The sequence below is a fragment of the Camelus bactrianus genome, chromosome 7, assembly GCF_048773025.1.
Source record: "Camelus bactrianus isolate YW-2024 breed Bactrian camel chromosome 7, ASM4877302v1, whole genome shotgun sequence".
Taxonomy (NCBI): Eukaryota; Metazoa; Chordata; class Mammalia; order Artiodactyla; family Camelidae; genus Camelus; species Camelus bactrianus.
Genome location: NC_133545.1, coordinates 66,630,265 through 66,645,880, shown reverse-complemented (window position 1 = coordinate 66,645,880; position 15,616 = coordinate 66,630,265). Strand labels below are relative to the sequence as shown.

The 15,616-nt window shown below is 35.6% G+C and overlaps 1 protein-coding gene across 10 annotated transcripts in view; it reads right to left on the bottom strand.

Annotated features, from left to right (window-relative positions):
• The window catches only part of ELAPOR2 (endosome-lysosome associated apoptosis and autophagy regulator family member 2), a 290,850-nt gene that overhangs the window by 218,537 nt on the left and 56,697 nt on the right, over nt 1–15,616 (bottom strand). For 9 of the 10 annotated variants that reach the window (XM_045510431.2, XM_045510422.2, XM_074367546.1 and 6 more), the window contains one exon: nt 3,945–4,083. The exons of the other annotated variant lie outside the window; for it this stretch is intronic. In XM_045510431.2, the coding sequence (XP_045366387.1) occupies nt 3,945–4,010 (66 nt within the window). In that variant the 5' untranslated portion in view covers nt 4,011–4,083. The remainder of the gene's footprint in view (nt 1–3,944; nt 4,084–15,616) is intronic. 10 annotated transcript variants of the gene reach the window in all.

Here is a 15,616-nt window from a genome sequence, read left to right as displayed (position 1 = left end):
TGTATGTTAATCGTAATGGTGGTCACACAAATCTATATATGCATTTAAAGTCATAGAACTGTACAGCAAAAAGTCAATTTTACTGTATGTTCATTTAAAAATTCATCATTTTTAAAAGTAGTACAACAAATACTAAAATTATCAGCCCCTAAAACTGACAGTATGTTAGGTTTTATAGACATCAAATATTTAGTAATTTTGAAAAAATAGGGAAACAAAATAAAAAATTAGTATATTATTTTATACATAGAAGAACAAGGAAGAAAATATAGGGACAATAATTTTCATTTCTGCAATTGCTTCTGAAATTACCTTTGGTATTGATAACTTTTTTCCTAAAAGTTCCCTTTGTGCTCAGGCAGCACCTCACATGGTCATGATTCTTTGGCTAGTGGGCTAATTCAAAGCTCAATTCCTGAGTGGTCTGAACCTTGGTGATCCTGGCTATCTGGGGTTGCTGCAGTCTGCCAGTAACTTTTAGCACTGGATTATTACAATGCTAGGAGGCACTCCAGAGGAATCCCTGAGCTCCATCTTAGAAAATTATAGTAAACCACTACAGTTAACTTTTTTTTCCTTCCTGCTCCATTGGCAAGAGGAACTCAAGAAGCCAAATGATAGTCTCAACATCCCAACTTCCAGTTCAATTGCCTCCCCTGGTGGGATATTTATCCAGTGAAGACTAAGACCTCCAAAGTAGCAAGACTTGGACTTGAGAAGGAAACTTTTGTGCTTTGATCATTCAGTGTATAGTGAGAAATACTACCCATACTTTACTCCTCAACTTCTGGACCTGGTTTGGGGAGAAACAGCATCATATATTAGTCACTAGTTCAGAGAATATACTTCATCCCAAAGGATACCACCCTAATGCTCAAAGGTATTATTTCCCAGCTGACACAGTAAATTGGTTGCCTCGGTCATTCTGCTATGCCATAAGCCAGGTGCTTTGGAATGAAGTTTTTATGGAAATATCAGTGAACCCCAAGAGCACTGGCCTTAATTATTTTCTATGAAATGAGTTTCTTGATTGAAAACAATATTCTGTGAGAAAACATGATGTAATAAGGCATGATGTATCTAAGGCATTAAGTCAACAGCATAATGGCCCAGGAGAAAAAACCATAACCAGATTGTGTTTATTCCAGTGGGGACAAAAGACCGTTCACTCAGTAGTGGAGAGTAACCAATATAATCAACCAGAGGGTAGGCTGGCTCCCTCATTATATGACATAAAATCGAGAGCTCCCTATTGGTCTCTACTGCTGGCTGATTGGCATTTAGCCATAGTGGGAGAGCCAGGTCAACCTTGGAGAGAGGCAATCAATTTTTTTATTGAGGCATATGCAATCATCATCACTGCTATGATGGGCCATTGTTTATGAGCTCACTGACGCAGTAATATCACTAGGGAAAGAAGCTGACTACATCAGCAGGGTGAGTCATCTGGCTCACCTGGTTATTGAACATTTGGTGAAAATTCACATGGGACATTAAGATTCCACATGCTGCACCCATTTCAAGAGATTCATTCATATAATTCTTCCCCAATCATCCTTATCAGCAAGCTTCCAAACCCTTTCTTTTCCACCTCCTTTACTGGATGGCCAAACCTTTAGCTGTTACCCATAAGGTGATATAGATCTGACATCATGTCAAATTCCTGGTAAAGTTCACCATAAGGTTGTACCCATTGGAGGATTTTCTCACATTGTCCTTCTGGGCCACTCACAATTTATTTGTTAATCGATATAAAAGCAGAGGGCTAGCCCTTGAGTTTTTTTAAACACATAATTCTAAGGCCAAGAGGCATGAACTAAAAATCAAAGAAAAATTAAACCACTTGGAAGCAGAATACTGTGAATGAGATACTAAATGTCAATGCAATTTTTTCCTTATGACATACATAGTTCAAAGAACTTCCTGCAATAAAAAGCTTGTCTGTGAACCGTGTACTCAAATCTGCATGCCTATTAGCTAACACTGATATTACCTGCGACAGGAGCATTGCTGGCAACTACAGCTGAGCCATCTGAAATCCTGTGACCTGACAATTCTTTAATCATTTTATCCACTTCCCTATTTTAAAAGAAACACAAGTCTGATTGGCACACACAGATTCCGCAAATCCATTTACCCAGATACATCAGATAAGGAACAGTGAAGGAAATAAATTTCAGCCCTTGAAGGTCAGGGGTATGCAATTCTTATTTAGTGTGAGAGGCTTCAGTCAAACAATTTGGACGAACAGACCAGGTGACTGAATGTAGATTTTTTTAAAGGTTTTAAAATGTTAAGCACCGTAAAGAATTCAACAGATGAACCTCAGGAAAGTACTGGCCTTTAAAGATCACTGAGCCAAATCCCATCGCAAATCCCTGAATCCTCTCAGCATCTCTCCCTCAAATAACTTTTCAGACTTAAAAAAAAAAATACTTCCGTGACTGAGAAATCACTATCTTCCCAGGCAGCCACGCTACAGTAAGAAAGTCTGTCTTCAGGGGAACAAAAAAATCTGTCTCATTGTCACAGTTCTAACTCTGGGACCCAAACAGAGCAAACCCCATTCCTCTTCCAGTGACGACCCTTCAGATAGCTGCTTCTATCATAATCGTCTCCGGATAACGTCTCCAGTTTCTTCCATCATTTTTCACATGATTTGATTTTACATTCACCTCAATTTTTCCATACTCCTCTTAAAAGTATACATTGAGACTGAAGTAACAGCATAGATTTAGTCTATAACAGAGTAGAGTAGAAGCATAATTTCCCATGTCCTAGAGAACTTATAGTTTATTTTTTTCAGTTTAGTGTCCAAGTGGATTTTTTGGATGTTGCACTAATGTTCACTGTAATTGCTAACACTCATTAGGAGCTTAATCTGTGCCAAGCACCTTGAAAAGGGCCTCATGTGTATCCTCTCATTTAATTCTGATGACAACCACCTGTGAGGTAAGGTGCTATTTTTTTTTTTTTTTTTTGAGGAAAATGAGACTAAGAAAGAATAAGTACCTTACCCAAGCTCAAATACCCAATAAGCGGCAGTATCTGGATTCTCTCCCAGGATTTTTGGAAAAGTATTAGCACCTATTGAACACTTACTATGTGCCAGCACTGCGTTGAATCCTTACCTCCAACTGTTAAGTAGCTAGTATTATTAATCCCATTTTACACACAGGGAAACCGAGGCTTAAAGAGGTATAACAAAATGGTTAGAAATGAAGAACTAGCTTATCTGAACAAGTTCACTGAATACAGCCAGGTGCAGGATGTTATATTTAGCCCTTATAAAAATTAATCTTACTAGACTCAGTCCATTACTCTACTCTGTCAAAATTGTTTAGAGATACCAATTTGATCTGAAGGATTTTTATCACTGCTACATTTTCACAACTGCAAGTCTTATAGGAAAGTCTTCCATGGGTTCCAGTTATCAGCAAATTACACTGCATAGAAGGAGGCCTAGGAACAAGTCATCCACAAACCATGAGAAACTTCTCTCCAGATGCCATCAGTGCACTCACCAGACAGCATTGGCCAGTCATTCAACCTTTAATACACCATCTAATCTAGGCCATATCACTCCATTTTGTCCACAAGAATACAATTTGTTAAGTGTCCTACTGAAAAATTGATTTGGCATCCCAGGTGAAATTTAACAACCCTATCAAAAGAGAATATCATAAAAGGAATATATGTTTGTACACGTATGACTGAGACATTATGCTGTACACCAAGAATTGACACAACATTGTAAACTTACTACACTTCAATCAAAAATTAAATTAAAATAGAATATCATATTAGTGTGAAGTAATTTAGAGATAGTGAATCTACCTTCAAGCTTAGTGATTACCATCTAAATATTTGTTTTTGGAAACAAAACACTAAATTAAATATATTTTAAGTTGTTTTCAAGCTCACAGTACTCTATTTTCACTCACGTAATTGAAGATAGCACTTCCTGTATCATCAAAATGATATTTGAGTTCCAGAGGCTCGCCACTCATTCTTCTGAGTTGATTTTGAGTCTTGTGAGTTGACTTTTATAATCCATGCTTGTGATCTTGACCTCTTGGGCAGCTTTAAGATTGACAGTAGAATTTTAGGGTTTTGTTTGCATTTCCTATTTGGTTAAGCTGATAGTTTTACTTTTTCCTTAACTGAATTACCCATAAACTGTAAGTAAATTACCTTCTCTTGAAAGTCATCCAGAAACTTTTGATAAATAGATGCTTGGCACCTTAGTAACAATCCTTTAAGGCAACACATCTGTCATACAACCTTTCCTGGCTTTGAAATCTCATAATATATTCAATAGATTTGGCAATTTTCTGCTACCTTTGATTTCACTGTTTGGCACTTAATAGTCCTTCTTTGTATAAAATAACGTTTCCTTTTAGTTTTATATTACACTGTGATCTCTTTAAAACATTTGAAGCAACATTATAGATCAAACTTAAGTTAATTCAACCATCTGAACACCACCATATATGATTGTATTGTTATTCACAAAGATAATAACCGCTAAGAAGCATAGGATTTGGGGCATGTTTCTTTCAACACTGGAAACACCCAGATTTCAAACATGTCAAAATGTGAAAAATATGTAACTCTGATAATTGAAGAAAAATAATAGTTATGCTAATTATTGAGTTTCTGTTACAAGTTGTGCCCATATTTTTCAAAGCAGTATAAAACTGAGAATTTTCAACAGTATTTTCCTGTCTTCTACAACCATCTACAACCTATAACAAGAGATAAAGTTGTTTGATTAGGAAATAATAAAGGTCAGATATCTGTCTAATATTATGAAATGCTTTGTTCAAGATACTTTGTATTTTTAACTGAATACCAAATTTCCCCACATATTTTTTGTAAATCTAGTGTTCTGCCACAATTAGTTTGATTTTCAATGTATTTATAGAACTATTACCCCTCTGAGAGATACAAAAGGTCACCTCCCTTTTCTAAAACACAGAATTATTCAACAGAGCTTAATAATTGCACTGCTAATGTAATTCTTACTATACCTCAGAGAGAGACTTCTCCTTGATATAGATTCAGACCAAGTTTCATTTGTAATGTTAATATATTTTGCCTAAGAAAGCCTCAGCTATGTCACTTCCCCACATGCTGGCTAGATCCTAATGAGGTTTTCGTACTAGAGTGGAGAAAGACACACATTCTCATTTTTCATCTCAGTTCAGAAATAAAACTTACATTAGCCATTTGTAGTATGCCTATTAGTGTCCCTTTGATAATTTTCTGATCCTTAGCATTTGTAAAGTAGACATTGAATTTTGATACCACAAATCCTGATTGACAGTTAATGATTCTTTTTCTTATTAACAAAATGGGGTGGCCTAAGGAATTTATAGAGATGCTCTGTTAAACTAATATTATAACTTAAAAAATAAGATTAAATGACCAAGACTATTTGGGCAAGAACCAGCCCAGTTCTTCCTCTTTAAAATGAGGGGGGAAATCTGTTTCTAAATATTGTGCCCCCAGGGTTACCACTCAGGCTTGAATCTTACTCAAGGAAGGAAAAATCAAGTCGTGGTTTCAAACTAATTCAAAAAATAAACAAATTTTTTTCTAAGCAATGGAAGAAAGTAATTACATAAACAACATCAAGCCATTGTCAGAAATGGAGATTATTCATTTCAGAAACCCTAAATAGAACACTGACATTTTACTTGTTTCATACCTCCATACTTCATCCCATTCTCGTTTACCCCTGTTTATAATTGCTAGAGTTTGCTAAGTCTCCTTTCTACTATCAGCCTCCCATTAATGACACATTGTACACTGTATAAAGTTGAGATGTTTATGCATCTATTACTAACTCTCAATCCCCTTACTAATTGAAGCTCATATCGCATGGCTTCTAATTCATAGCCCTTCTTGGTCTGGCCTCAGGCTACCTTCTCATTAACCATTTCCTTAAAACCACTTCTGATCCAGTCAAACATATAATCCTCTAAAGCCAGTCCATGATTTTTATCTCTACACCTTTGTTCATGCTCTTTGGTCCTTTACCTGTGAAGGAAACTTAGCATAGAAACTGTGGGTGTGCCTGCACGCGGGACATTTCACAGAAGTGGCCGGACTTGTCTGCAAACAGAGATTCCTGCCAAGTGACTCTGCCCATTCCCAGGGGAAACTGCTTGCAAACAAGAATGTTTATTAGTTCCTCAAAAGGAACAGGCCTGGGAACAGGAGGGTCTGAGTGTAATCAAGATAAGGAAGCCTTAGATGTAGTGCGCATGCATCAACCTAAAAAATGTTTACTCTCTGTGCTTGGCAAGAGTTACTCCTTTGTGTAGATGGTATAAAAAAAATAAAGGAACCTGAATCTCGGGAGACATTTTGCACCACAGCAGCTCTGTGATTCATTCCGTCGGCAACAACCTGGAATGCATCTCCTTCTCTCTATTATATAAATTAAGATAAAATATCACTTTTTTAAAATAATGATTTGCTTTAATTCCCCAATTGGTTATGAGCATTTAGTTTATACCATCTTTATTGAATTTATTATTCATATCTATGAATGATATAAATGATCTTTGAAATTCAGGGACCTTTCAATACACTTATTGGTAACTTCTGCAGTGTAACAAAGCACCTCCCATTAGAGCGTCCAGTAAATATGTCTAAGAGAGTGAATAAATGAATGTCTGATCTATGATCTTACATTTATCCTCTCTATTATTTATAAAGGATCTCCTCATTCTTTTCATGCCAGTCTAAACTTATTATAGGAATAAATTATTTTCAAAGACTCTAAAAAAATTCCATTTTCAGTAATATGACACACTTGACACTGTGACCAACCCTCCCACTGAAAATAACTTAAATAATAAAAAATATTTTTAAATACATCGATGTGTTTGAAGAAAGTAAGGACCCTCAGAAACCAAAGCCTAAGTGAATATAGGAATCCAGAGAGGTAAGAGGAGCTTTGAATCAGGCTTTCACTTTGAGGACATTTGCTCATGAAGGTGAACTTGAGCTTCTGTATTCACAGGTAACAGGAGATAAATCCTGGGAGCTATCTGACCAAGATGGGAATCTAATTGGAGATGCCTTAATAAATCAGGTACCCCAGAAGCCTAAACCCTCAAGGTATATGTGAACTAGAAATAAATACAGGGAACAGCAAGGAAAATTGCCTAATGTAAAATGTGGCATTGGGTAGAGGGAAACACTAAATCGCCCCTTGGAATTCCTACCCACAAGCTGGCCTTCACCTGAGCTTGTAGCCTAATCTCATACTACCTGTGGATATCCAAAAAAAATCCTCAGGCATAAAATTTTAATTTAAAGTTTTCTATGTTGGTAGAGTTCCCCAATGTTTAGCAGATGCAAAAGCAAACAGTCACTGAGCTATAAATTGCAAATGCAGGGCTTAAAAAATTCAACAGATAAAATTCCCAAAGTATGAACTTATAGTTTGAAAATGCATGAGGAAACAAGCCATATAGAATGAGAGGTACTACAAACAACAGACAGCAAAGTTAGAGGCGTAAAGACTTCAGATATTAGTATTAGAAGACAAGGAGGACTAAATGTTAAGCATACCTGATATATTTTAGAAATTAAAAGCACCCTGAAAATGTAAGGGAAAAATAAGAGAATATGTTTTTAAAAGACAAAAATGGTTTTAAAAGAGAGAGAGAGAAAGAAGGAAGAAGGGAGGAAGAGAAGCAGAGAAGAAGGGGAAGAGGAAGGAAGATTTAGAAATTAAAACTATAAAAACTGGACTAAAAAACTCAGTAGACTCTCCTTTCCCATTATTTTTCCCTTTCTCTCGGTCTAGGCCAATAATTCAACCTTGATTTTTGGGTTTTTTTAGTGGGGAGGTAATTAGGTTTACTTATTTAGTTTTTTTTAGAGGAGGTACTGGGGATTGAACCCAGGACCTTGCGTATGCTAAGTATCCACTCTACCACTTGAGCTATACCATGTCTCCTTGAATTTTTTTTTTAATTAGCAAAATGTCTTTACCTAATAAAGAGTATCTATAATAGGAACTACCACTAAACATCATACTTGATAAAAACGTTCCCTTTGCGATCAGGACAATGACTAGAATGTCCAATTTTTTCAACTTTGTACTGGAATCTTTAGCTAATACTAAAAGGGAATAAAAGGAAATAAACAACAAAAAGACTAGAAGGGAAGAAATTAAAATGTCATTACTTTCAAGAGATATGACTTATGAAAATCCAACAGAACTATAATTTCTAGAACAAGAAGTGTTTAGTAAATTTGCAAGGTAAAAATCTGTTACATTTTATATACCAACAATACAAAGTTGAAACATATTTTTAAGCTAAAATAAAAAGTTATGAATATTCAGAAATAAACTTAAAATATGCAAGATCACTATGGACAACATATAAGACTATACTACAATACATTAAAGAAGACCTAAATAAATCAACAGGTATACTGTGCTCATGAACTAAAAGACTAATATTATTAAGATGATAGTTCTATAATTGTTATGTAAATTAATATAGTGACAATAAAAATCCCATCAGAGGTGTATAAATTAACATTGAGTTGAGTTTAAAATTTATACTGACACTGAAGGGTCAAAAAATTGTCAAAGCACTATTCAATTGAGAGAGAAGAAAAAAGTTTGGAGAACATGCTCTACTAGATATCAAGACTTTTTATAAAGTTGTAGAAATTAAAATCAAGTGGTGTTTACACAGATTGACAATTAGAGAAATGAAGTTGAATAGAAAGCTTAGAAATAGACACACATTTATCAATTAATATATAACTAAGGCAGTTTTAAAATTTTGTGGGAGACAAACGGACTTTTCAAGATGGTACTGGGACAACTGAGTATCCATAAGGGGGAAAAATACTGGATCCTTACCTGATACCATAAACACTCAATTTCAGTTAGATTAAATATCTATATGTGACTTTTAAAATATAATTAAAATATAATATAGGAAAACATTTCATGACCTCATAGCAAAGAAACATTCTTAAATAAAATGTGCAACATAAAATGACTGATAGAATTGACTATATAAAAATAAAGAACTTCTGTTTCTCAAAAGATACCATAAAAAGATCTAAAACGAACAAAAAGACAAACAGAAGAAGATAATCCTGGGAGAAGGATTTGTATTATCCAAATTATATAAAGAATTCCTATGAAACAATAAAGATGCAGAATTCAACAAAGTTATTGAAAGTATGCCTCCAATGGATTTAACTTAACTATAGACAAATACTTTGGAAATCTTAACTTCAGTGTCCTGTAGCCATATCAATTTTACTAAATTTAACAGTGACATAATCTTGTTTTTCCTAAAACTACAGTCATTCAAGCTCAAAACTTAGTTACACATCATTTCCCTTACTTTGCTTTTCACATACAATTATTTACCAAATATAGTCAGTTTTTCTGCAAGCCTTCTCACACTGTTGTCCTTTCCATTACCACATCACTGTCATGATTCAGAACCTCATTTTCGTGAATTTGTAGTAAACTCCTAACTGATTTCCCTTTCCCTGCCCCAAGTTCTCAACTATATTTTTCCTGCTTGCTGTTCAACAGATCTAACCCACCTAAACCACACTTTATTTTTTAATGAAAACACATTTAATCATAACCATATAATAAAATGTTGTTGAGTCTGATCTAAGATTGATGAGTGGCTTTTTGATTATACAAGTCATGAAACCCGAGGTGTGACAGAGTTAGCATACCAATTTGGTGGACAATGTAGGGATTCAAATTGGTTAACCATACAGAAAAAAATAAAATTGTATTCCTAAAGCATACCATATATATTAAGAAAATCATGTATTTAAAAATGAACCATTTTTAAAGAAGATAGACTATCTCTCCAACTTTAGGGTAGAAAGGGTTTCTTAACTAAGACAGAATAAGTACAAATTATACAAAAAAAGATGATCACATGGACTACATTAAAATTTAATATTTGTGTTTAGCAAAAAATCCATTTAAAAATGAAAAAGATAAATCATAAATAGAAAGAAAAGAAGTGCACCACAAACTACTGTCAAATGATTAGTATCCAGAAAATGTTTAAAAAAAAAAACACAAAACACCTGTTGAAGTCAATGATAAAAAGACAAGCCAATGGAAAATAGGCAAAGAACCTTTGGAAGGTAACGGAAGTGGAAAAAAGAATGACCAAAATATATAAGAAACAATGTTTAATCTCATTAGTACCTGAGGTATACAAATTAAAACTACACTGAACTACCAGATTAGCAAGAGTTGAAAAGTGACAATGAAAAGTGTAAGATGTGGAAGTGGAACAAATAAAATTTTTACATGCCTGTTGGGAGTGTAAATTGGTACAAAACTCACTCTGGAAAAACACTATGACATTATCTGAAATTTGATGCAACTTTATTATTTAATAAAGTTGACCCAGTAATTATACTCCTAAGACTATATATCCCCTACAGCAACATTTGCATACATGTACCAAGATACTTATAAAAGAAATGTTCATACCAGCATTTGCTTGTTACAGCAAAAACCTAGAAACAACCCAAATGTCTGTCAATAATACAAAGGATAAACAAATTACAGTATATAAAAGCAATGGAATTTCATTTACAACAGTAAAAATTAAAGAACTACAGCTACACAAAACAATATGAATGAATCTCAATAACATAATATTAAATAAAAAAGCCGGCTATGGAAAACGCTTATAGTATGATTCCATTCATATAAAGCACAAAAGCATGAACTACCTTCAATGGATTTTTTCTTTCATTTATCATTATTGTTGGTTCTTCACAATCTGAAGGCAAGCAATCTATTTTGTTAAAATTTGAAAATAATTTTAATATATTTTACTTTCTGGGAGTCAACCAGAGTGCCCATCAACCATTTTCCAGAAACTGATGAAATATAAATTAGAAAGGAAGAGAAAGAGAATGAGAGTGTAAACGGTAGAGTGAGAGAGGTACACGTTATTTTCTGTGATGCCAAAATCAATGTATTTCAACATTTCAATATTTCACCTTTCTTTCTTTTACCTTTTTTGTAGAGTTTGAATAAGCAATCTTTTATTCTACCTTAAGCAATCTTTTAATCTACCTTACATGACTTTATAAAATGCTCAGAATGTCAACCAGAGATTATAATAATTGGTTCTATTCATGTCACTATTAAAATGTAAAGCCAAAAAATCATATCCAAAGACTAGGTTTCCAGTTCTAGCTCCACAATTTGTCATGTGTCCTCATCAAGTCATGCAACTTCACTGGGCTTGAATTTTCTCTACTGTTGAAACAAGGGTACAAGGGTAATTATGCCTACCTCAGAGCATCCTCATGAGAATTAAAATAGTAAACTTATTTTTAAAAAGCACCTTGTATAAAGCACCTACAAATAACAGGCATTCAACAAGTATCAACTGCCTACTATCATCATTGTGTTACCTGAACATCTGAACCATTAATAAATAATGATTTATAAATGGGGACATTTATAAATGGGGGCAACGGGAGGAGGGGTTTGAGCAAAATTAGACATCAGAAGGCAAGCAGCTGCTTAATTTGCTTTTATGACATAATTATAAGGTCACCAAGTCTTTTGAAAATACATTTATGTCTGTTGCAACAAAAAGGAGGTCACAGTAATTCTAACTTATGTTTTCTTTTCTTTAGCTATTAACGTCACTACATAATCAATAATTACATTAGTTCCTTTCTTCCTTACTTTATACAACAGCCCCTGCCAATTTGATAATTATCGTGTCCTGTCACTTGTTTCCTGGTCTTTTATATAGTTTTCCTATGACCCAGATCCCAAGTCTCAAGCCCATCTCCCTTTAAGATGCCACTGACTGCTTCACATGCAGTATCTCTTTTTCATGCTTATGACAAGAATTAAGCTATTATACCCAAGTTCCTATGAGTGCTAGGCCCACCCTATTCAGTTGTCAAACCTGGAGGACCATCTGCAATCAACACCAGTAATATGGACATCTAAAATTAATCCAGAGTACACATTATCTGATCCATACACTATAATTTATACACTTTTTCTAGGGGTTAAAATGCATCTCTGTCTCTAAACAAGTAACTCACAATGGAGATTTGGACTCAATCTATCACTAAATGACTTACTTAAACAGAATGAGTCAAGAAGACTTCTTCCCTTAATCCATTGTCTATATCCGTGCATGGGAACTTTCGACTCTCTTTTTACTTTCATGGTGCCTAATACAATGATATGCAACAAGCTGAGCATCAGTAAATATTGTTGACTGACATATTCTTATTAAAGAATATGACAGAGACAGTAGGAAGGTCACATTTCCCCACTCTTTGCATCTAAGTCAGGCCAGGTAACTAATTTTGGCCAATGAAATATAGTAGTGATATACCTCACTTTCTGGCCTGACCCTTAAAACATCCAGTCTTCAACACTCTTTGCTAGTTAGCTGGCCAAATGGAGGGCACCCACTGAAGGAATCTGGAGGCCTTACTGGAAAGCAGAACTACCAGATGAAATGACCCTGGGTCCCTGACTCAACACTGGGGGAGAGAAACCCGGGGAGAACCATCTGACCCTCTTTGGTCTATGACATGAATAGGAAATAAAACTTTTTTTTAATATTATGTCACTGAAACTTGGGAGTTGTTTGTTACAGCAACTAATGTTAATTACTCTGACTAATAGTATGAACTACCTTACTACCTGACAGTGTGCATATCAATATAAAACACAAAACAAAGCTGTGAAATAGTCCTAAAAGAAATTTTGACAATTTAGGTAAACGTGGTCTTTAGATTGCAATTGTCCTAGTCTGTGTTACAAGCCTCATGTAGTTGTGATTTTCCTAAATTTTAAATAGGAATGATATATGAATGTAAAATCAATAGATAATTTCAGCAATATTTAGGCAATAACAAACCTAGTTGCCAGTGGTTCCAAAGCTCTTACAACAATAATCAAACCTATAAGACTCAAATCATAGTTTTTTCCATTATGTGGAACAAATACCCCTTCTACCTTTAAGGCAGAGCTATGAAACTTAATCCTTATGGGTTAAGGATGTGTGTGTTGGGAGACAATTCCTCATTAATCTTTTGTGTTTCTTCCCATCTTGTAAGCAGAGGCACTGACAGACTTTTACTCTGAATTAAATTTTCTAGGATAGTTGTGTAGAGAACAGTCTTGAAAGATAGAGATAGTATGTCTCCCTGGAGCACAGAATAGGTTTGTTTGCTGTCCAATAAAATGAAAACAATGTCTCCCTCTGGTTCAAAGTTTGGGCAAGTTTGGACTTTCCTAAGCTTGAATTCCTCAGCTGTGACATAACCTTTGTGTGTGTAGAGCACCATCCAGTGCCATCAGCATTACTCCCTGGGACTTAGGGGAACTGGAGAATGGGGCTGCCTATGGGGTCATGAGTGATAAAGCCCTTAGTCTCTGACTCGGGAGTCTCATGTCTTCTGCCAACAGCCATGAAACTGTGACAAGCTAACTTGTAAGCCAGGGTAAATTCTCAGACCCCTCACTGTTCTTGACAACATGATGTAGGAGAAGTCCACCCCAGGGAGAAGTAGGACAGAGGAATCCCACACCTCACTGTTCAGGGAGAGCGTAAAAAATACAAATGACAAGGAATTAGAAAAATAACATCAAATGAGTATGCCCCCTTCTCTCCCTCTGAGAGTACAGTATCTAGGCAGAGTTGGGGAATGGAGACCCAATAGAAATATCCAGATGGGTAAGAGGGATCCCAAGAATGTCAACTGAGAGTCATGACAGGCTCATGGCAGGCTTACCCAGGGTAGAGGATGTTGTGGTATGGTGCCCCGTTCCCCCTTTCTGCAAGACTAAGGCGTTCACTCCCCTGGCCAGGGGGAGTATTGATGTCTGACAGTTCATAGATAAATATTTCTCAGGGAACTGCTCTCAGCTGAAGAAAGTCACATTGCCCAGGGGAATGAATGCCCCCTTAATGAGTGGGGGAGCACCTGTCATCCAGTGACTGGTCAACTTACACGTGTCCAACACCCTTGCTTTACTTGATTCAAGACAACCTGATGGTTCATTCCAGCTTCAGAGTTTCTCCATAGGATCAGCTGAGCCTTTGCTACATTCCATCACACTTCAATTCCCCTGCAGGTATAGATTCTAGAAGCCCTCCTCAATAAACTTCTGCGTACAAATCTCCACTTTAGTCTGTCTCCTGGTAATCTTATCTGTAACACCCAGGCATAGCTTGGAAGACTTTATGTCCCTAGATGGAGAGGCACGTACAGCCTCATCCAACAAGAGGCAAAAGCAATTAATGCTGCATTGGTGAAGGACAGATGAGCCTGAAGCAGCACTCTAGTCCTCCTATAGCCTGCACAAGGAATATAAGGGACCCAGAGGTTTCTGCATGCCCTGATAAAGGACATGAGATTCTGAGAACTGGAGAACCAGCAAGAGCTTAGAGTTGGATTGTGAAGCCACAATTACATGGAGATTTCAACTTCAGCAATATATTTTTGTCTCTAGAAAACAAACTTATGGCTACCAGGGGGTAAAGGGGGTAGGGAAGGATTAGGTGTTTGGGATTTGCAGATACTAACTACCATATATAAAATAGATAAACAATAAGGTCCTACTGTATAGCATAGGGTACTATATTTAATACCTTGTAACAATCAATAATGAAAAAGAATATGTAAATGAATATATAAATATACATAGACACACATAGACACACATTGTATAACTGAATCACCATGCCATACACCAGAAATTAACACAACATTGTAACAACCATACTTCAGCTTAAAAAAAAAAAAGAAATATATGTCTGGGACCAAGGTATAAGCCAACACAGTACCCAAATGACCGCACAGGCCCAAATGCATTTCAGTGAACACTAATCTAGGAAGAAACCCATAATAACCACTCCTCAGCAGAGACCAGCTAAAATCCAGAGGCCCCTATACCCTCCTAAGATCATGTGGTCACATAGCCTCATCCCCAAACACACCAGATACCATTTTGGAAAGGTAGGGAAATAAATTTTAAATCTAAGAATCTGAGTTAATCAGAAAAAAATATTTAAACCAAAAGATAGTGTATTCTGCAAAATTTAAAGTTTACATCTCATCACTTCCTCCCCCACTTTCTATCAGAAAATATAGAAAACTTGGAGGCTTCATTTTATTGGCACACTGTTATGGTTGGCCCATAAACAACATGGGTTTGAAATGTGTGGGTCCAGTTATACACAAATTTTTTTTCCAGCAGTAAATACAGTACTACACAATCCAAGGTTTGCTGAGTCTGCAAATGTAGAACCCATGGATACAGAGGAAAAACTAAATTACACTCGGATTTTTGAGTGCATGAAGGGTTGATGCTCCTAACCCCTGTTATTATTATTCAAGGGTGAAATGTATTAGTAAATTTACAACCAATGGTAAATGTAAGTCCATAGCAATTCCATTTAAAAAAAATCTAGTTTTCAAACTCTAATCTTTGTCAATGATAACATAGCTACAAAGGACTAGAACCTACATGGGTGGTTTGAAAGTCCTCTGACGGACGAATACAAATTTTAAATTGACAAGA